We start from the raw sequence: 23,604 nt of genomic DNA, 5'->3' as shown, positions 1-23,604 counted from the left end.
GGGCAATCTTATGATGACATCCACTAAAGGGAATGCTCGCAATGGCCTCACTTTGGTGAATGGAGATTTCTAATGGCTCTACATCTAAGGCAACGAGCAATGGTGAGAGTGGGCAGCCCCTGCCTTGTGCCCCCTGCCAAATGAATTGGCTGTGAGGTATGGCCACTAACGAACCTTTTAGCTGTTGGAGAAGCGTAGAATGTCATTATCTTACATATCATACTTTGGCTGGTACAGATCTTTCAGAGGGCAGCTCTTATGAAGGAGGTACTAGTGTAAGGAGGTAGGAGCGAATGTTGTGGAGATGAGATTTTCAACCAGGTGTGAGATGCCACAAATGCCTGCTCCCTGGTGATGGCGTATGAAGCCAGGGAGGTATGGCTCCAGTCGATTTGCCAGAACTTTTGTGTAGATCTTGGTCTCCTTGTTTGAAATTGCAATTGGGCAAAAGGAGGCACGAAGGGAGGGGTCTTTACCAGGTTTGGGGATAAGTACCATCTCCGCTGCTGCCATGGTAGCTGTAAGGCGCTAGTCTGCTGTGCAATTGTTATAAAGTGTCAACATATGTTTCTAACTTTGGGGGAGGAATTTGCAGTAGAAAGCCACAGGGAGACCAGCTGGGCCAGGAGTTTTGCCCACAGGTAGCTCCTTTAGGGCTTGGTGGAACTCAGCCAAGGTAAAGGGAGTTTCCAAAAGTTCAGAGTGTTGGGGATCAAGTGGCTCCCAAGGGCAGTCATATAGGTAGGAGTCTATGTTGTTCTGGGAGGTATCCTCCCCTTTGTAGAGAGACTGATAAAAGCCATGAAATTGTTCTCGTTTTGCTCGTTCATTTTGGACCCAGACCCCTTCCCCAACTTCAATCTTGGCTATATATGCGTGCATGCATATGGTTGTCGAAGTTTACAAGCAAGTCACTTTGTCCCCTCGCTCATAGTATCTCTTTCAGGGCAAGCAAGGACAGTTCAGCCTTTTTGTCTCGATGTCCCTTCAGTTGGCCTCTCAGCGGGGCCAACTGTTTTTTGTTGCGTTTCTATGGGGCAGACTGATCAAGCTTTTCCAGCGTCTTAATTGTAGTAGCCAGGCCCATCTTAGCCAGTCCAGCTCCCAGTGCATGATCAATGGCTATAGAAGATATAATTCCCATGATGGTAGCTTTGAAGACATTCCAAAGTATATGCCCGGAGGTCTCTGAATTGGTGTTTGAACCAAAAACTATAATCTCTTTCTGGATCTTGGCATTATCAAAAGGGCCTCTATGCAAATAGGGGGGAGGCACCATCGTGAGCAATTTCAATTTGGGCCCACAGCCCTAGTCCAAGTGGGCATGGTCGAGATGGATATATCTGAAAGCTGGGGGTGGCCAGATCCCATAGTAATGAATGGGTGAGAAATAATCTATGTGGGAGTAGGTGGTGTGGACATGGGAGTAAAAGGAATAATCTCGGGTGTCAGGGTGTCTACAGCGCCATGCATTCACTAAGCCCATGTGAGTAAGATCTTAAGAGTGGTGGACATTGCCCCAGTACATTGAAAAGAAGCGGCACTGCAATCGAGTTCAGGGTCCCATTCTAGATTAAAGTCACCCCCCACCACCAGTTCTCCCTCTTATGTGTCACCGGGTACTGTAGTAGGTTCCCGAGGTATATGTCCTGCGCTTGGTTGCTTGTGAGCATAGATGTTCAAAAGGGTAAGGTATCGGGCTCCATACTGAACTGTAAATTTCAAGAAGCAGCTGTTGTCTCACACCAGCTTCAGCACCTTGGATTGCAGCTTGGCCTTACACATGATCGCGACCCCAACCATCTTAGATGTGGCCTATGCCCAGTGACAAGGTGCAATATCAGAGTGTTGGAAGGTGCCACTGCAGAGCCTCCATACTATCTCTGCTGAAATTCCGAGGTGGGCCTTCATGTTTCCTTTCGTTTGTGTAGGATACCCCGTAGTCACAGATAGGACCCAGGCACCCCAGAGGACGACAGTATATGTTTTCTCAGCGCTGATCGTCCCAATGCAGAGTGCTGCACTGTGGGCTCTATTCTCTCAGGCCACAGTGTCTTGCTTCAGATGATGGTGGCTCTGCGGTTGCGTCTGGTGAGCCATGGCATGATTCGCTGGTGCTCCGGAGCCGTTTGGGGCTATGAAAAATTAGGCTCCCTGGTGTTGCAGTGTCAGTCTTCCAGGACAGGTGTAGAGAGCTTCCATGGCCTCGAGCCTGCACCATCGCTTTGGCTTCTAGGGAGACAGAGATGGAGGCTCCAGCTCCATAAGGCGCGGTCGAGGATTAAAGGCGGCGCGGGGGCTCCCTGCCCAAAGTGGATCGCTCCTCTATGGTTTCCGGGGATGACATCGGCTTTATATGCATGCTGGTCCCTTGCAATCTCCCTCTTGGTGCTGAATAGTGCTCAAAAGGCCAGCAGGGGTCTGGAGCCTCGAGGAGATACAGCTCACTCAATGCTGGCTAAGCCACACCCCAACAGCATGTTTTTCAAATCACATGGTATTGCGGTATGGCAGGCCAGCCTTACACTCCTTATCCGAATGTTTCACAGCATGACGGAAAACCATGTATTTTTAATTTCCTGAAAAACTCACAACTGACAGGTATGTATTAGGCATTTAAAGGAAAAATCTAATTACACTATTTTAGGTGCTACGCCATTAATCAGGTGTAGCATTTTTATCCACTTTGTTTCCATACCACCTCTTCTTAGTAGAGTTTAAGAATATGCATAGAAAGGGCTGAGTGGAAAAATCATAAAACTTTCACAATCAAATACCATTGATAGTAGTACTAGAGACACGAGTTCATACACCAATGCTACTGCTCAATTACATAGAGCCTACAGGATCCGAAAGTAAACAAGATGACATCACTCATACATGCCCAAGCCAGCCTAATTGGCATTATAGTAAGTTCATATAGATGATGAAATATCTCGTCACAAGTCATGGATCATCTATAGAGCAGTAAGTGATACCAAACAAGCAAATTCAGCAATAAATCTCCTGAAAGTTGTACACATTATCACTGAAATATCAGCTTCACATACAATTCTACAAACCGTTGAAACGTCAGCTTGCCAGTTTTTTATAAATGTACTTTTCGTCTGGTGAAACACAAGCTGCAAGTTGCATTTAGGTCAATCATAGTTACAAAAAGCAGAGGTTATGTTAGCACTTTGAGAATGCCACCATTACGAAATGGAGAGTTATAATTCTGTCAACACCCAGAATAGGTCAAGGATAGGCACTATTTTGCGAGGATTGCCATAATATGGCTAAGAATGGCCATCATTATGCGCATGGCGGCAGAAGGTTTACAAGAAAGCCCATTACCTTAAGGTTGTCCTAGTATGCCACGTAGAGCCAAAATGTGCACCGTACTACACCTCGAGGGTGTCAGGAAACCTGTGCTGCCATTATCAATCCTTCACACACAGGTACAGCTGTATGCCACACGCCTCCTAGACAACATACTGACGGGGAATGTCATGGCACCACAAATCCTCTTCGCCCTTCAACACCCAGACTTGATGCAGACTGGGATCTTCCCAGTCCCCCATTCCCTGCACACCCTACTTCACTTGCACAAGCACAGGAGGTATGGCTGTCGAGCTGGAGCAATCTAAGCTGATCTTCAACATTTTAACTTCATATACAAGACTACAGACGTAAGAGGCTCTCCAAGGTTGCACAGTCGCTATACTTAACAGCCAGAGCATGATCCTCCGTTTCCTAACAAGCCTGAGTTGGTTTTTAGTGTAACAAGCACAAGTTTTTCACAGAAAGGTCAAGTAAGCTGCCTTGCATTGGCCTTACTTGACCAAAGTTACTAACATGCTAAATGACATCCTTGCAGTCACTCCGCACGAGTGCAGCTCACTCAACTGTACATGGACGTCTGGGCACTCCCTAATCAAGCTGAGGCGAGCATATCATTCCCCAAATCATGACTTTCCATAACATATATAACATTTGTAAAGATTACCTAGAGAGTGGTCTTAGAATTTCAACTGAGACGCTCACTCTCAGCAGGGTTTACCCAAATATCACCGAGGAACAAACTCTTAGAATCAGCTGCTGACGGTCAAAAATTTAGGCAGAGGTTGGATTTGTATCTGGCAGGCGGGGATTCCTCCTTTTCCAGCCTGGTTCTGATGTGGTGCAGTCTGCACAGAGAACGGAATCTACACTGGGAGATGATCCTAAAATAACTGAGGCTCTGCTCTACCTCAAATCTCCCATAAGATCTGCTCACCTTTTTCTGGCACTGTACCAGGAAGTTCCAAAAAGCAGCTAAGAAAGTCTGAGATGTACAGTTTACAATGTTCTACTTTCTTGCTTGTAAGAATAGCACGTGTGAGATAATTGCTTGTGTTTCTGTGATGCGATGCATCTTGTTCTGCCATTGTTTATAAAAATAATGAAAAAGTTAATATGTATAATACGTTTGTAATGCACATACAAAATTATGAATCATTGATTTTGTTATATATTTACATGGATGTTCTTGTTCGGTGTTGCATACTTTCTTTGCAGGTTTTTCCGTTGGGTTTGAATAATGCTTGAAAAAGTACATATGCAGCTCTCTTTAGAGACAGATGTTTAGTAGAGGCTGGAAGCCGTAGAGGTACCTAGAATTGCCAGAGTAAAAGAGAAAGCTTTGCTTAAATAGTGTTGCTTAAAGTAAAGTTTACTTATCTAATATCCATCATATATCTTGGATTGAAAAATCGTGTACGATGACAGCAGTAGCTTTGGAGATGTGGCAGCTCCGTGTGCCTCGTTCGATTGTTTAGAAAGAAATAACAGAATTGGTGCAATGCTGGAATACTGGGACCCTTAGCAAAGAGTGGCAAACACAAGCTTCCAAGGTGGAGGACGGTCGCAGGCACATCACGAGGTGAAGTACATGCAAGTTTTTATTGAACAGCAAGGTTAAAGCTGTGATGTCTCCTTTTTAGGGAAAAGCCACTGGAAGATGTTTGTGGATCCTAAAATTGCCAAAGATAGTTTTGTCATGAGGCAGCACGTTTAAAAGCACAAAAGCCAGACTGAGAATCAACTGGCCAAGTGCCAAGAAGTGAACAAGTCCAATTTGACTACAAGAGTTGCTGCATTACTTAAACGTTACGGCCATAAGGTAAAGTTTCTTGCTTTTGACTTTTAAAATGGCCATCACCTTCGGGCGACCCAATGTCCTTTCTACGCCTTACCAAAGGCAGCAATGCTGGGCCAGTTCGGTAATTTATGGGGGGAAAGACTCAAACGTTTAAGGTGTCCGTTAATTTTAAGTAAAGCCTGGAAGCATATTTAGATTATCACCATCAACCAGAAACCTGAAGAGTATGGGGAATAGGTTGCTAAGCAACATCTTGATTGTAGGTGCTCCCTTGGGATATGCACTTTATTTGTGTTTGTTGAAGATCTCGGAGCCAAGTCATTTTGTCGATCTTATCCGAAGGTACCTACAGAAGTTGGTACTTCCATCACCTAGTCCTTTCAGAAATACACCGATATCAGTGAAAGGCAGTCCACGGTTGCTGGAGCACTAGTGTAACCCACATTATATAAAAGGAAGGAAACTGCTCGGGCCTCAAATATTCAAAAACGAATATAAATGTTTATACCCAGCAACTGGCAAGGGCACATTAGAAGCACATCATTTTCCTATCTTCCTATATGCCGAATGAGTGAATTATTTTTTAACTGAGAATTCAAAGGCATGATTACTAATGTATTTGTCCAGTAGATGGCAGACCAACGTAAGCAATGTTTAAACGTAATGTTTTTTGTCAACACAATGCATGAGTTGCCTACAAAATCTGCATTTTCGTATCGTTTTGTATTGCGCGTGGGAAGATGCCATGCTCTGGAGGCGATTCTTAGAGTAGGTCATGATGTCCTTGCCACGACAAAGTTAAATAAAGTAAGACATCGCATTTTGAGCATCTGCATAATGCCAAGGCCTTCTATCACGTTTCGTTTTTGAAAAACCAATTCAAATGAAATGAAGTTGTGCGTGTGTACATTCGTGCAGTGAGTAATGCAAGATCATATTCAAGGCATCACGTGACGACTGGAATAGTTGTTTGTGTGTCAAATCAAATCATTGTTCTATGCAGGCTGAAGCAGTGAAACCGCGCTTTTCACACGTCAATTTCTTATTACTGCGGCAATAATATGGGATCGGACCTCTGTACTGCAGTGTTAGGTGTGTGAATGCGCGTTTATCTGTACGGTGGCTCTCAGTAACCCGTTAGTGGTGACATGTATTCTCACTCCCATGTCGCACAGAGGGGCGGGGTGCAATATACTATTTATTACCACTGCCGAGTGTGGAGAGCGGCCATTACTCACCAGAGCCAAGGCCAATGAGGGGGTCCTTCTGCCCCTCCCCTCGCTCAACAATGGTGATAAATAACATTTGTCTCTGAGCATCTGCATGTATATTTTAAGACATGCAATTCTTTCAAGGCATTAGTAATACACCTAGTTAATTAAACCAATTCAGAGCACAATTCCTCTTGGAACAGATCCAGAGTACGGAACCGTGACCATCTAGGTATTATTTATATCCTGCAGATGCAGCTGTCGAGGGGGGGGGGGGGGTGAGGGGGGGAGGGGGGTGGAGGGGGACGTACGACTTTACCTTTGCACTGGTCCAATAAATGCATATTGAGCCACATTTATTTCCACGCAGATACTACCCGTGGCAAATGGGCCCAGAGTTCGTTATGAGATTATCAGGTTTTTTAAGACAAAAATGTTGCTGATATCACATCTCAGTTGAAAATTGAATTCCGAGAGATGTCTCAGTATGCACCAACATTCATTTCAGATATCTTGATCCTCATGTTTGCGGACGACACCTTAATAATTTCAAAAACTCCCAGTGGCCTTCAGCGTGCTCTTAAGCGCTTTGAGGACTTTTGCCTAGAACGGGGTTTGGAAATAAATATAGCCAAAACCAAGTATATGGTCCTTACTGACCGTAAATTTACTGGGTGTACCAAACCCTATAGAAGGAGGATATACATGAACAACTCCCCGCTTGAGCAGGTTGAAGCTTTTACCTACCTGGGGGTTACCCTTCAGAAAGATCTGGGATGGACTAGCCAACTAGAACTAGCAGTCCTTAAGCATCGCCAGCAGGCAGGAATCCTTCTTAAAACGTTCAAGTCTTCTGAATCAAAACTCATTAGCCCACTGCTAGAAATATATGCGATGAAGGTGCTTAGTTCGGCTCTTTACAGAGCTGAACTATGGGGTTTTGAAAAATTGGGGAGTCTGACACTAGCAGAAAACGAATTTCTAAGAAAAGCGACTAGTGTCCCGGCAAGTACCCCGCTGTTACCTTTAATGTGGGACCTTGGGAAGAAATCTGTCCAAGAACTTGCTTTCCTATGCCCGCTCTTGTACTGGCGTAGGATATGGACCACAGAAGAGCTTCAGCATTATGCAGAGGGCCTAAAAGAAATAATAGCGAAAGATTCCTCACAAAAAATACATTGGCTAAAGTCTATAAAGTCTCTGCTAATTAGCCTGGGGATGAGGGAACTTTGGGATGACCTGGTAAATGCTTTTTTTCCCTCTAAAAAAGTTCTGAAGATAAAATATTGGGAGATGGTTACATTAAATGCAAGAATGAAGGGCCTCTCCCTGCACCTTACAGGTAGCTTCCTTGATTTCAAGGGCTACCCTAAGCTGGAATCGTATTGGGATGCCATTGAAAAGTAGTTTGACCGTAAACTCTATTTTCAAATTAGAGTAGGCTCCCTTCCAACAAGGTCATTCACAGCTAATTGGGTAGGCGAAAACTATCATGACAAATGCCCTAGGTGTAGGGAAGAACAAGAGACGATAAGCCACCTCCTTTTTTTCTGTCCCCTCTATGTGGCCCCTAGAGAGGTGTGGATTATACCAATATGCAAACTAATCGGTATCCGCAGACATGAGGAGGCGTTAAGAATCTTGTGTACAGACCCCAATCCCCCAATTGCCATAGCAGTGGCAACATTTTTAAAATGGGCATGGATAATTCGGGCAAGAGCACTATGAAAATAGATTGGGAATATTATCTAACCTGTTTATTTGCACTGTAAATGTTGGGATGTAGCTGGGACATGAGCCTTGCAATACAGCATCTGACCCACATAATTGATGAGTTTTATACATTTTAAGGATGTGTTTTTAGCTATGTGATATTCGGCAATTGTCCCTTGGTGTTTAATTCTTTAAAAAAAAATATTTATTGAATAATCTTCTTAATGCACATTTTTTAATCATTGGAAAATGTGATTTTATGTCTTACTTTTATGACTTAATTGATACAAGTTTATGAAAGATATCAGTCAAGATTAGAACATCAGGGTACTACGACTCACTGATGTACAAGTGAAAACATGAAAACATTCTATAAACGTTCACTGCACTAAAGTACGCCTAGAAGAATGCGGCTGTTCGCTCCTTATCAAGGGCAGGGTCGCCTGCATTCATTCACCTGTGGCGCGGGCCCAGCAAGGCCAGATCTAGGGGCTCCATTGAAGCTCACTCGTATTCTGAACATGTGGATTGATTCCACAGGAAGACTCAAACACGTACCAGAGAATGTCATGGCCAAATTAAGAATCACGGTTAGAAAGCCTCAACAGCAGATGCCAGCAGACTGCAAGCGGTGTTGTCCGCATAGCAGCCTAGCATGACTCTCAGGTACCTACCTGGAGCTCCAAGAGGCGTAAGAGGGAACACACAGTTAAGGAGTTGGCCTTACGGCTAGGGCGCTCGACCTCGGACTTGGGGATCTGGGTTCGAGTCTCGGGAACGACGCTAAACATCCTGTGATTCTGGGCAAATCACTTTATCTCCCTGTGCCTAACAAAAATGAATGTGTGTCCTCATGCTATGTAAAGCGCTCTGATACCTGATTCGGGTCAAGTCCGCGCTATATAAAACTCTGCAAAAAAAAAAAGAAATCAGAGTGAATGAAGCAGTGCCAGATGTACTCGTCTCCCTATCCTAACAGTCCATCAATGCAATGCTCCACCGAGGAAAAGGTGGAGGAGGCTGGTCAGTCCACAATTTAGCCATGCAAAGATAACCCATCACAATCAACAAAATAGAGCTGAGCGCATGCAAACTCAAACTGCATGAGACCCAGTGTATTCTTCATAGAATACAAAGTGAAGCAACACACGCGGTTTACATCGTCAAAAACCCTTTATGGAAATTGAGAAAGATGACAAGCATTTGTGGAACACAATGCATTTTGATAGCATCTCCATTTAAACAGAACACACTAACAGTGCAGATAAAGTATCATACAGAGTTGATTTTTAAGATGGGGAGTTACCTAAATAGAAAGCTAACGCCAAATAGAACCCGCACCTCTGGAGTAGGAGCCTCGGGACACAAAAGTTCTGTTAATCTTTCAGCTTTTTAACTTCTATCCAGCAGGCAAAGGATCAGCAAGAAAGCAACGACGTCCAATACATCTGAGGAGCATATTACCTCACCAAAAGCACAAAATGTTAAGACCTTACAGCTAATGTCAAACAGGATATTGCATTTATAAAGAAAATTCCATCGAAGTCTATATTTTAAAAATATATATTTGTTTAAAAAAACCTCAATTGAGGATGATGAAAACATTAAAATGCCAGTCCATCATTTGCATTGCATGAGGACTTCTCCGAGGGAAGCCGGGAGCACTCTACACACGAGCTGCCCCGCATCAACTATGGACACCTTACTTTTGAAATGGAATTTTAGGATCGTAGTCTCGTCTATCGCAGTGGGTACCACAGACCCTAGCCTTTATAAGTCACTCTCGCATTTGAGAGACAACCTTTGAACTTGGGACATTATCCGCTGCACCTAGGATATTTTTGAAGCTTGTGATGTCCTAATTCCCCAGTACACCAAGGGGATTTGAACCGGTCTTGAATTTAACAATCACAAATGAAACAGTTACAATTGAAGCCTTGAGTCGTCTACACAACGAAACACGTGTCGGCTGTCTGCATCTACGCTCTAAGTACGTGTCAACGAATCAAGAACGAACTTAACTTTGTATTTACATGTGGACTAAATAATTATTCTGTCCACCTTATTTTCCTTGTATTATTGAAATTAAAATTAAACTGACAACAGAGTCAGTTTTAAATGACCTTGGTGCTGTGCTCGGAATTGTAATTTTGATTATGTAAGTATATGGAAAAGTTTTTTTCCCTATACAGAGTAACACTGCTTTGGTGGCACAGTGCTTTCATTGAGCACGCTTTTACATTGGCTATCTAATAATTGCAAACACAATGGAAGTGCTGACTATTTATTTGTTACCACCTCGCTCTGTTTCTAGTGCAACTTCATTTGCATTTCTAGGTTTACTGATTTTGCTGAAATGCACGATGCCCCGCGTGGGCGTCCTGGTGCTGGGAGGAGAGACGCAGCAACATCTTATCTAGAGAAGGGCCGGGTTTCACTCGATTTCCTAAAGATAAGATTAATGTGACTTTCGATAGCGAGAGCGCAGGGACAGTTCTGAGCACTTTAAGGAGGGCCCTGCACAGAGCAGGCACAGTGAAAAGTTCCAAAAACCACAGTTGATGGACAGAATGTAGAACAATGTCATACATTCACCCCAGTACAAGGATCTGGGCCTAAATCCATCGTTTTTTTGCACTCCACACCACCCTGGGTTAGACACTGGCTATATGCAAATCAGCTCTGACCCTGTGCCTCATGGGAACAGTCCAGAGTGAAAAGTTCGCCTGAAGAAGAGTGGAGGGAGATAAGAGACCCGCAGTTTCCTCAAGACGAGAGGGCCAATGTTCTTCGCAGCTTTGCCACAAATACCAACAGCCCTCTTGGCAAGTGGAAGTCAGTGCAGTCTGGTAACATTAGAAACTGGTGCTCTGTGGGGAAGCCCAGGAAGAACCCCGCAGCCTTTAAACCAACGTGCAAGCTGTGTACCACGTGGGTAGGCAGATCTCAATACAAAGCATTACAACACTACAGGTGGGAGGGACCCACTGATGGTTAGGATGAAGGCCAAATGAGAGAAGAAAAAGGGAGCAAAGCTAGGAACATCTCAAGGATTTCCAAACAGAAGAAGCTGGTACCATTATTAAGCCACAGAAGCCTAGAACAAGACTGGTCGCACTAAACTAAACCCCTACACGGAGGGCAGCTGTAGAAGGAGTTAGCGATTTTGGGTTTATCCAAATTCAGTTTAGGAGGGATTTCATTCATCAGCTGGCGATCACTAAGGAGACACTGCTGGAATTTTTTTTCTAGTAAAAGCTGTGTTTGCGTCTAGCTTCAGAAAGGAGGCACCCTGAAGAACAACAGAAGTCGGTGGCTGGAAGGAGGAATGGACAGGAGGATAGGGAGTGAAACCAGAAGGCAACAGCTAAACAGAATGAGGTCAACCAAGGGAAGAGTGAAGGAGGGGGGGATATGAAAAGAGAGTGGGACAGTACTGAATGCCGCTCGGAGGGCCAAAGGAATCAAAGCTGCTGTTCCCTCCACGTCATTACACATCCCTCCACGTCATTACACATCTAATCTGACCCAGAACTGCACCAAGTGCAACGCCCAGTCTAGACAGTTGCTAAATACCGTACACATACATCTATTACTCCGTCTGATTAGGGTCGAGGAGATTGTTTTCATGTACAAGTTAGCGAAAGTTTGCGATTCACCTCTTTTTCATGCAGTAAAGGGGAAATGAGGGGAGCTGATGGTGGCTGCTTCAGTCAAATAAGAGTTTGTTTCTAAGAAGTTGAATGGTGGCCGTATCAAAGAGTAAGGAGGCATATTGTAGCCGGTGCAATAGCATCTAACGCAACATAACACATTTGGGCAAACAATAGTCCATCTGAGAGCTTGAGTCATTCGATCACAGGTGATGAGCAGGGATTCAGGTGAAAAAGGGGTAAAAGCATTCAAGTGGACAATGACGGTGTCCAAAGAACTCTACCCAGAGTGACCATCTTTCCCAATCGAGCAGCTAAGCTAAAAGAGTAAATGAGATGATCATCACCCAGGCCGAGGCCTTCCCAGCCACCAGAGCACTAATGACTGGATAGGCCTAGAAAACTGGTCCAAGTAAGCAGATGTGAGTCTAGGAAGATCCATCTCCTGCAGATATTAGTCAGATCCCTGTGGACATTCTTCAATGAGAAGCTTAGTATTGCCCTTAAGTCCCATCATGAATCCGTTCTACCTGCACCTTCACACGTGCCCTAAATTTTAAGGGCAAATATTAATATTCAAGACCTTCCATTCTCATACATTTCAGCCATTTTCCAATGATCTTTAGTCTCCTCTTTAATCTATGCCACAATGACACTCAATGGCTGGTAAATAGGAAGTCTTCTAGATGCAAATGTCAGAGCCGCAGCAAGTTCAACTTGTTAGTGCCCAAGCAGTTGCAATTCCAGCTCTGCTAGCTATCCCGGATGCTTAATACAAGACGTTCTAGAATTAGGTCAGTCACCTGGATAATTTAGTTATGTGCCAACTACACAACACAGGGAGAAGCCATCCTTTTATTTATCATACAACAATTTAGAATTTAATTTCCTATCAATTTCCAAAGACCCTATTGGTCAGCAAGATGCAGTTATAGGTCAATGTTTCCCCCCCAGAGATATCTTGCATTAAACTTGACGGTCCTGAGATGCTGCAGCATGATATAGGCAAATTAATTTCTGTGCCCTGTCCAAAACTAAAACCGATTCCAACATTAACTGTAGATGGGAGAACTGAAGATTTGACATAAGGTATAAGAAATAATCTGAAAGAGGAAAACGATAAACCAACTGTAATAGAGCACCAGTAGTAGTGTACTTTGCAAACCTGTGGCCCTTTGTTGAACCCTACTTTTGAATTTTCTTGTTTAAGGAGCATCTGAGGGTATCAAACAAATATTACAATACCACATATCATACCATGCCCATACCATCCAGGCAGCAATAGCCTTAAAAGGAGGATTCGCAGGGTGGCAACCCTTCAATGGATCCTCAAAGTTGTAATGCATGCTGCAGCCTGTTTACTGGCCAGAACTTGCAAGTCTCAACACACATGGACCACTGTGGTGTTGGATAACTTTTACATACTGAATTCTTTTCAGTTTTACTCATTGAGTTACGTATGTACAATTCTACCAGCGCATAAACCTGTGGTGTACATCGCACTTGAAAACGTGTCAATAAATAAAATCTTTTTGTAGGGCAGGAGGCAAAAATACTCTGGAGCTCAGACTGGTTGCTCACCAAAAATGCAGTTCATAAGTAAAGAAATAGGTAAGTTTGGGAACTGGAAAATAATATTTGGCTCCACTTTGTGGTGTCAGATAGCAGCCTCACTAAGAAGCTGGTTATGCCTGCTTTTATATCTAAACAGATGCTGTCATACAAACGTGTACACACCAACAATCAATGGGTCTGTAGCAAAGAACCCCAGATGCCCTCCCGTTATGACGGTCCTGATGCTTTATCAAGAGATTGTGACGTGGAGTAAAAAACACCCCTTTCTATTCTGCTTGTTTCAATTTTGAGCTTCTTACATCATGTTTTCAATAGTCCCAAAGACAATATTTAATGTGCACTAACTGAAAAAATAATCATGACCTAAGTGCTACACTGAATGCAATAATGGGCAAAATCTCACCAAACACTAATATTTTTGAATGATAAAACTATCTTCATTATTATGATATTAGGAGTAAACAATTCGTTTAGCCAGCTCCAGGATAAGCATGAAATAAGCTCCACCTTCCTCCATCCCAAAGGAGCAAAGCGCGTCCTAATTTCCCCAAACAAAATGTTATTTTTTAACACAATTTAAATGCCATTGTAACTCTCCATGACGTGAAAAATAGTACATTTTCCGGTAACAATTCAGGTTAAGAGCTGTCTAAGTGTAAAGTGTATAAACATTACTTACCAGCAAACAAAAGCGTAAAAACTACAACTAGTTGGTAGACGGCATGTCCCAATATATTTTTCATCATTGTTCGAGAGATGAGAGGCTTATTTCTACCATAAGGCCTTCGGAGCAAGAGAGATTCTGTAGGAGGTTCAGTGGCCAAAGCAAGAGATGCTAAAGTGTCCATTATGAGATTTACCCAAAGCATCTGCACGGCTTTCAGTGGAGAGTCCTGAAAGAAGAAATTACGTTTAAAAGAGGACAACCAGAACAGAGCATCTTTAAATACCTAGAAATGACAGGGAAAGAAAAGTCATGTTATGGAGAGCAATTCGAGCAGCATGACAGCTTCAACATTAGCAGTTCACACTTCTCATAGGAGATTGTGGCCCTCCCAATTGACCCCATGCACAGAGCATTGAAAAAACAAGAGGAGCCCTATTAATATATACAGGGCTTTAAGTGGGATGAAAAAACTGGGGGTCTCTTAAAGGGGCGTGGCCAATGTAATTAAGGGCATGGCTTAAAAACACACGAGCTAAAAACCTGTGCTTAGCATAGTGTACCGTCCAACTTTTATTTTGCTGTTTCTGTCATTGCATCCAGATATATGATACAACAAATAACATTATACCTACAATATGTTAGGGCTGTTGCCTTTGTTAATGGTTGTTAGTTGCATAAGATAAATAAGCAGCAACGATGGCTTGCATATAATATTGAAAAAGCTTCCACTTACAGCCCTGGTGACAGCACAACAATGTTGCTGCTCCTGAGTTTCAAAAAGAGAAGGGAAATCCAGAGAGACAATGACGTTATGCCATAAATTCGCCATCAGTGAGAAGTGAGCAGTGTGAGCAAGCACACATTTATGTGCCTGCTGTCACTGCAGTCCAGCAAAAAACAGACCGCCTGTGCCAGGGCAAAAAACAGAGCCCGACAGAGGCCCGTTTCGAGGCCAACTTTAAAAAACTGCCGGCGCTCAACACCGGTGAGACCCGACCCACTTAAAGCCCTGAATACATATAACTTGACACCGTGAAATGAAACCGGAATAACCGAAGTAGGAAATCTGCCTTTTCTGCACGGACAACCCCAGATGTTTCACCTTTTCCTGGACCCTATTTTAGTCTTGGTTTTTAAACTTTGCACAATGTGGCACTGCAGTCAGGTGCCCAGTGTATGTGCTCTGATCCCTAAAACAAGGAGAAATTGGCAAAACCCAGATTGAAGTTTTTAACCTTTCAATACGGTCATAGTATGTGCGCAGAAATACACCAGTGACATAAAAAGTACATTCCTACCTGTGGACTACAGAACTTAATGTGCCACCCAATAGTATGACAAAAGGAAATATCGCTTCAGTTCTACGACTGTAGCCTGATTGCTGCATTGTAAAACCAGTGGTGCTACCTGTTTAATTAACCCTTTTTGGCAGGTAAAAATCTCCCTTTTAAATATTAGTAAGTCACCCCATGTAAGCCTTGTAACTGGTAAGGTGCATTGTATTGAAAGTGAACATGTAGGAAACTACTATTGCAATGTCCCTCCTGTGACAAGGCCCTACAAACTATTTCCATTGTGGTGGGCCTAGCAGTCCTATGTAGAAACCTGAGTGTAGATTAAAATACTAATGCTGTATCTCTGGAATGAGCCCAGCTAGAAAAATAATGAAAACATTCTTAATAATTATTAAAAATGCAATACAATGGTGAAGTCAGATTTTTAATAAATATTAAGGAAACTTAATTTTTAGAAAGTTGCCTTTTACCTGCCTGAACTGTCAGAAGGCTAATTCGCATGAGCCTCTTCCAGCATTCAACCTGTGCTCAGCCTTGAATAGGTATGAACAAGGTGTGAAATGCAAACCAGGAGCAAACAATAGGCTGACCTGAAAAGGCAGAGATAACTATTTTTAACTCCACAGATTTTCAGAGTGGGGCTGAGGGCAACTGTAACACCACACTATCAAGACCTACTTGATAGGTCTATTGAGACATGTGTAAACCTTGGGGTGCTCTTGAAAGGGATAAAACAGGATGCCAAGACAGTTCTTGTGTATTCCCTATCTAGTTGCTGAAGGGGCCTGCTTTCATACTACCAGACGTCTGTCTCCTAGTTAGCTGTGATTATAGCGCCCGATTAAAATTGGATTTTAGTGTTGGATATGGGAGTACACTCCTCACATGCACAACTCCCCGTCTGAGTCCAAGGTTGGTGTGGCCAAAGACTTTCACAATCTTTAAAACACCCGGACACATGGCATTTTGTGTCTCTTTGCAATAAGGCGAAGGAGTAGTTTCTGTCCTGTAACTCCAGTTCTGTAGTAGGGGTATCTCTGTTATACGCCTCAACAAAAGGAGAGGCAGGGAGAGTAGAGTGACACTCTAATTCCCCGGTAATAGCCAATAAACAAGAAAAGAGTGTCCAATGGTTATTTTCGACCACAAAAAGGAGCAAGTAAACGGCTTCACTTAAGACGTTAAAGAAAGCCCTCACTCACCACCTAGTGATGACATGCTTCATCATCGGGCCCCACCAAAGAGACCGAGTGTCTCTTTGGTGTGCTGCAACGCCAGATTTACTGCGGAGCGGGTTGGTGAGTTCAGGCAGTGTTGTGAAAAGAAAAGAAACTAGTGAGTGGTGGATGATTAAAAACAGTCCGTAGTGTATCAAAATTGACTTTATTTTAATGATCACTAAGGACAGGATTATAAAAATTTATGTGTTGGAAATTTGTCCACAATTAATGAGTGGTAGTTTCCTAAATATCAGTCGACATGTTTCAGCCACGAAACGGTATGAATTTACCTGGCATTCATCAGGACTCTGCGTGTGCTAAACCCTGGCGGAATGGACGCGCTAAGGCCCACCCTTACCTAGGGGCGTGAAAGTGAAAATTAACAAAAAAGTGTGTAGTGCAAAAAATTAGGAAGGAAAGAATGTCTTCCTAATTACTCCTGGTTTAGGAGGCTTCCAGCTTAAGGGTTTCTGCACTTTCGTGGTGTGAAGGATTCTCACCATAGGTCACAGGAGGGGGGTGGGAACGTAATTGGCACACCGCCCTCGACGCTCGGCACCCGCTGTGTACCTGCATCTACCCTCGACCGGACCCCGAAGAGCTCTGTTATAGTCATAATCTAGTGAATAGTCCCGCCCATGTGCGTGGACCCCGGAGCAATCAAAAATAATCTCTTAAGGTGTCGAAAAATGCGGAACTGCACAGACACTTAAGAGAGAATTTAAAGACAGATAATGCAGCCTATATCCACAGGCTACACTGTCCAGTACTTCAACTAGAAATTCCACCAAAAATCCACAAACAGCAAAGCCTGTCCAGATTTCCCTTGCTTTAACAGCAAAAACCCTCTGGAATGATAGAGAGAAAGACCTGGACAGACAAGCCCCATAGGCTGCCATTATGTGGCTCAAAACAGGATACTGTGCCTTTAAGAGAACCTTCCAGAACTTCACAGTATCCCAGAATGCACTGCAGGTCCCTTTTACTTGCAGTTCTTTTTGAACAGAACTGGAGTTACAGGACAGAAACTACTCCTTCTGTAGTAGGGGATCTCTGTGTATAGTCATAATCTAGTGAATAGAATGGCAAGCCCATCCCCACACCAAAGCGGCGGTGGAGAAAAGAGAAACAACACCACTACTGTGCGAACAGATTTCGCAGGGAAGCCTGCCCAACCTGAGCGTCTGCCCTGGCATCAGTGTCCAGGCAGTAATGCTTAGCAAAGGTATGGACCGACTTCCAAGTGGCCGCCTTGCAGATTTCTGCAATTGGAACATTACGGAGCAAAGCAGTCGTGGCAGCTTTGCCCCTGGTGGAATGAGCCTTAGGTTTACCCCCTAAGGTCTTACCAGCTTTTTGGTAACACAACTGTATACAGGACACAATCCACCTAGAAATGGACTGTTTAGAGGTAGCAAGACCTGTCCTGACTGATCCATAATTGATAAACAATTGGTCTGACCTACGAATATCCTTGGTTTTATCCAGATAAAATTTCAACACCCTCCTGACATCCAGGGAATGCAAGGACCTTTCCGCTGGAGAGGAAGGATTCTGAAAAAACGTAGGTAAAGTTATGGTCTGGTTAACATGAAAGTCAGATATAACTTTAGGAAGAAATTTAGGGTGAGTACGCATAACAACCTTAGCAGCATGAAATACAGTATAAGGTTTTTGGCAACACAACGCCTGAATTTCACTCACCCTGCGGGCCGATGTAATAGCCACGAGGAACGCCGCCTTCCAGGATAGGGGCTGCAACGAAGCCTTATGAATAGGTTCAAAAGGCTCCTTCATCAATCTGGACAGCACCACATTCAATTCCCATGAAGGCGAAGGAAGCCGGACAGGAGGGAACACTTTCTTCAAGCCTTCCAAAAAGTCTTTGATCACAGGGATCTGAAAGAAGAAAGTCTGTGAAGGGCATTTCCTGTAGGCAGTCAAAGCAGCCAGATGAACCTTAATGGAATGGATATTAAGGCCAGACTGCGCCAGATGTAGAAGATATGGAAGGATGACATCTTCCTTACATGTCATCGGGTCATAGTTCTTAGACTTGCACCAGATACAAAACCTCTTCCACTTGTAAGCATAAGAAGTCCTAGTGGAAGGTCGCTTAGCCTCCTTCAGTATGTCCATGCAATCTTCTGGTAGATTCAGATGACCATATTGCACTATCTCAGGAGCCATGCCGCCAAACTCAGAGACGAGAGGTTGGGGTGCAACATCTGCCCCCTGAACTTCGTGAGAAGGTCCGGCCTGCACGGCAGCCGTATGTGAGGAAGGAGCGACCGGTGAAGCAGGTCCGTGAACCACCACTGTCTGGGCCATTCCGGGGCAATCAGGATCATCCGCGCCCTGGACTGGGACAGTTTGATGAGCACCGCCGGAATCAGGGGAATGGGTGGAAAAGCGTACAGAAAGCTGCTCGACCAGTTGATCCATAGCGCATTCCCCAGCGTCCCTGGTTGGTAGTACCTGGAGGCGAAGTCTTGGCATTTGCTGTTTTTGGCGGTGGCGAACAGACCTACGTCTGGAGTCCCCCACCTTGCGAAGACTTCTCCTAGTACTTTGCCGTTTATGACCCATTCGTGGTTTTCCTGGATCAGTCTGCTCAGTGCGTCTGCCTGAACATTCTGCACACCTGGTAGATGGGTGGCCGTTATCGTCAGTCCTCTGGCCAGAAGCCAGTGCCAGATCGCCTGCGCCTCCTGCGACAGAGTGCGCGATCTTGACCCCCCCCTGCTTGTTGAGGTAATACATCGTGGTCGTATTGTCTGTCTGAACAAGCAAAGAGTTGGTCCGGAAGGACGGAAGAAAGGCCTTCAGTGCCAAGTGAACAGCTCTGAGTTCCAGGAAATTGGTGTGGTACGTGGACTCCATCTGGGACCACGTCCCTTGAATCTGTAGGTCTCCGGAGTGCGCCCCCCAGCCGTGGAGAGAAGCATCCGTCACAATAGTCTGCGTGGGAATGTCCTTGTGGAAGGGAACCCCTCTCAGGAGATTCTCCGCTGAACACCACCACTTCAGAGACTGAAGAGCATGCAGAGACAGTCGTATCTTGTCGTCCCAAGATCCTTTCCTCTGATCCTCCAAGCACTCCTGCAATGGTCTCATGTGCAGCCGTGCGTGTGGCGTGAGGAAGATACAAGAGGCCATCGACCCCAGTAGAGAAGACACCGTCCTCACTGTTGTAGATGGAGCGGTCATAAGAGCCTGAGCCTTCCGAAGGAGTGATAATCGTCTCTCCTCCTAAGGAGACACGCTTGCTGACAGCGTATTGATGGAGGCTCCCAAGTACTGTATGCACTGGACCGGAGTCGGGGCAGACTTGGACATGTTGATGTGCAACCACAGCTTGTTCAAGAGAACGCACGTCTTCCGGGAGTGCGCTTGAGCTTCCGAGAAGGAGGAAGCCTTGATCAACCAATCGTCCAGGTACGGGTAGACAAACACCTTGTTCTTCCTTAGGTGTGCGGCTACCACTGCCATGCACTTCGAGAATGTCCTGGGCGCAGACTTCAATCCGGAATCGCAGGAACTTCCTGTGTTTGTGTGCAATGGGCACATGGAAGTATGCATCCTGTGGATCTATGGCACACAGCCAGTCTCCCTGTTGCAGCAGAGGATCAATCTGATGCAACGACAGCATGCTAAACTTCTCTCTGCGAATCCACTTGTTAGCTTGTCACAAATCCAGAATGGGCCTGAACTCGTTCTTGTCCTTCTTGCGGACCAGAAAGAACCGGGAGTACAGACCTCTTCCTCTTTGAGACAGAGGTACGTCTTCTATCGCCCTTTTCCTCAACAGGATATCGGCCTCTGCCTGGAGCTCGCGCAGCTGAAACTGCGAGCTGACTGGAGGAATCGATGGAGGCGGGCCGGTGAACCGGAGACTGTATCCACTGCAAACAATATTCAGCACCCACTTGTCCGGAGTAATTTTTCTCCACTCTGCCAGAAAAAAATTGGACGCTTACCCCCACCGGAGCGGGTAACGGATATAGGGGAAGTAACAGCTCAGGGTCGAGACCCGGCAGCGCCCTTGTTCGCTGTAGAGGACTGCTGACCTCCTCTACCCTTCTGGCGTTTCTGGAAGGGCCTCCGGAACTGCTGCTGCTGTTGCTGCTGCTGCTGTCCCGAAGCCTGTCCTCGCCCTCGGCCCTGCGCCCCGAACCGTCTCTGGAACGGGCGGTAGGCTTTCTTTTCTTTGGGCTTCTCCAAGCCCACAGCCGTCAGAGTCTCTGCCTTCGCCTTCATGCGGGCCATCTCATCATCCGCATGTTTTCCGAACAGGGTCTCCCCCGAGAAGGGCAGATTATCCACTCGCTGCTGGTCCTCCGGCTTGAGTGATGCGAGCCTGAGCCAAGCATGGCGTCGCTGGTTGATCCCATGACAGTAACCATGGGCCGCCAACAAGGAACCATCCGCAGCCGCGCTGATAACCTGGTTCGAAACCAGCATCCCTTCCTTCAGGATTTCTAGGAAATCCTCCCTCTTGTCTTGTGGCAGGAGTTCCGTGAACTGCTGGAGAGATTCCCACAGGGAACTATCATACCGTCCCAGCAGAGCCGTATCGCTAGCGGTCTTCATGGCCGTAGCCGCCGTCCCACAAGCCTTCCTGCCATTAGAGTCGATCCATCGGCTCTCCTTATCCGGAGGCACGGTAGAAGACGGAGAGGTAGAATGTCGTTTTCTGGCTGCCGTCACTATAACGGAGTCCGGGACCGGGTCAGACCTTAGAAAAGCCGGGTCGGAATCCTGAGCCCTATACCTCTTCAGCAGACGGGATGGAGCAGCTCTCGTCACTGCAGGCGTAAGGAACAGCTCCTCCGCTGGCTCTACCAAGCCTGGCACGAGCGGTAGCAGAGGGCGAGACAAATGTTTCTTGTGAAGTGTCTCAAAGATCACGGACGTCGTAGGTGTGGGAGCCGTCACCGTGATTCCTAATTTCGCTGCACCCCTCAGGAGTACATCCTGGAACGTGCTGATGTCACCCACGGGAGACACCCTAGTCCCCGGGGAGTCTGACAAGGTCGGGGAGTAGGACCTTGTCCTGGAAGAGCCCGTGCGGGACCGTGATCCGCGCCTCCTGTGGCGCCGTCTTGACCTCGTCGAGGATCTGTGACGACTGCGCGACCTCCCTCTCCGTCTGGAGCGGGATCGCGACTTCCGTGGCTTTGGTCGCCCTGCCGGTTCCACCGGGACAGGAGACTGTGGCTTGGGTGGTCCCCTCGGCCGAGGGGTCCCCTTCGGAGGAGTCGGGTACCTGGGCAGGGAAACCGACCTCAGAGGAAGTGGGGGAGGGTTGTCAACCGGCAGCTGAGGTTGAGGCTGAGGCTGGGGCTGAGGCCGAGGTGGTAGAAGTGGAAGAGGAGGCGGGGTAGGGACCCGCGGAGGAAGTCCTCTCGGCAAACGAGGTGGAAGAGGAGGCGTCACTGTCCCCGGCTTAGGAGGGGTATACGCAACGGAGTACACCGAGACCGGTGACCCGCCCTCCTTATCAGACTGGGATGTGGGAGAGTCTCTCCTAGGCACTTGACGCCTGGCAGACTGACTCCTGGCGCCCAAACTCCTTCTGCGCCGTTCCTGCGTCGAAGAACGGCGACCTGACGGCAAGCGTCGGCCCCTCGACGTCGAACTGCGCTTCCTCGACGGCGAACGGCTGTCCCTCGACGGCGAACGATTTCGCCTCGACGGCGACCTCCATCGCCTCGACGTCCATCGCCTTCGCCTCGACGGCTTCCTGTGCCTCGACGGCGATCTCTTGCGCCTCGACGGCGATCTCTTGCGCCTAGACGGCGATCGCCCCCTCGACGCCGAGGATCCTCTCGACGACGACCTTCTCCTTTTTGCCGAAGGCGAACGGCGGTGTCGCCACGACGGCGAGCGCCGACGCAGGGCCACCAGTCGACGTCGAGTCCTTGACGCCGACGTGGATGACGACGAAACCGTCACCGGTGATCTCGACGGCAGTCTGTTCAGATCCCTCGACATCGAACGTCGACGCCGCTTCGACCCAGAGCCCTGGGGAGACGGGGAACAGACTGTAGTCATCCCTCTCGACGCCGTAGTCGGTGCATTTGACGCCGACGGAGAATGGGGACGCTTGCTGGACTTCCTGCCTCTGGGGAGCCCCCCAGAGGCCTCAGCACTGGCAGGTGGAACCTGCCCAGACCCACCTCCTGCTTGCAGTCTTCTCTCCTCCATGCCTTGGAGCCTGATCTTCTTTCGGTCTCTCAGGGTCCTGGTGGTAAATCCCTGGCAAATCTCACACTCATCAGGGTTATGAGAGGAGGGAAGGCAGAGGATACACACTTCATGTGGGTCAGTCTTGTCCTTCCTGGAACACTCCGGGCATTTGTCAAATAATGCTGGCATATTCGACAAAAAGACTGCCCCAAAAGCACACCAAAGAAGAAATAACCAAAGTACTTTGAACAAAGCACCAAAAAACACTTGAAAAAGTGAGAAATCACAAAAACAAATCCCAAAAGGGAGAGCTCAATGCTCCAGGGTCCTGCTAGCAGGAGCCGGAAAAAAGAACTGAAAGTAAAAGGGACCTGCAGCGCATTCTGGGATACTGTGAAGTTCTGGAAGGTTCTCTTAAAGGCACAGTATCCTGTTTTGAGCCACATAATGGCAGCCTATGGGGCTTGTCTGTCCAGGTCTTTCTCTCTATCATTCCAGGGTTTTTTTGCTGTTAAAGCAAGGGAAATCTGGACAGGCTTTGCTGTTTGTGGATTTTTGGTGGAATTTCTAGTTGAAGTACTGGACAGTGTAGCCTGTGGATATAGGCTGCATTATCTGTCTTTAAATTCTCTCTTAAGTGTCTGTGCAGTTCCGCATTTTTCGACACCTTAAGAGATTATTTTTGATTGCTCCGGGGTCCACGCACATGGGCGGGACTATTCACTAGATTATGACTATACACAGAGATCCCCTACTACAGAACAGGGACTACTGAAAAAGTGGGTGGGATTGGCCCTTGGAACTTTTACACAATTGGTGCCCAGGAGTCAATCCCACCCACTAGCTAGTGCCAGGCATAAACACCTCATCCCCAGTTACCCTCTTCAGAACACTCTCTGAACCTGCTGGAGATCATAGGACTGGACATCTTTTTGTGACCAAAGAGGACCCCTGAA

The 23,604-nt window shown here is 46.2% G+C and overlaps 1 protein-coding gene across 5 annotated transcripts in view; it reads right to left on the bottom strand.

Annotated features, from left to right (window-relative positions):
* ATP2B1 (ATPase plasma membrane Ca2+ transporting 1) overlaps positions 1 to 23,604 on the bottom strand; it is a 552,666-nt gene that overhangs the window by 85,018 nt on the left and 444,044 nt on the right. For all 5 annotated transcript variants that reach the window (XM_078674265.1, XM_078674263.1, XM_078674267.1 and 2 more), the window contains exon 17: positions 13,954 to 14,167. In XM_078674265.1, the coding sequence (XP_078530391.1) occupies positions 13,954 to 14,167 (214 nt within the window). The remainder of the gene's footprint in view (positions 1 to 13,953; positions 14,168 to 23,604) is intronic.

This window comes from Lissotriton helveticus, chromosome 1_1 (assembly GCF_964261635.1).
Source record: "Lissotriton helveticus chromosome 1_1, aLisHel1.1, whole genome shotgun sequence".
Taxonomy (NCBI): domain Eukaryota; kingdom Metazoa; phylum Chordata; class Amphibia; order Caudata; family Salamandridae; genus Lissotriton; species Lissotriton helveticus.
This window is presented reverse-complemented; position numbering and strand designations above follow the sequence as displayed.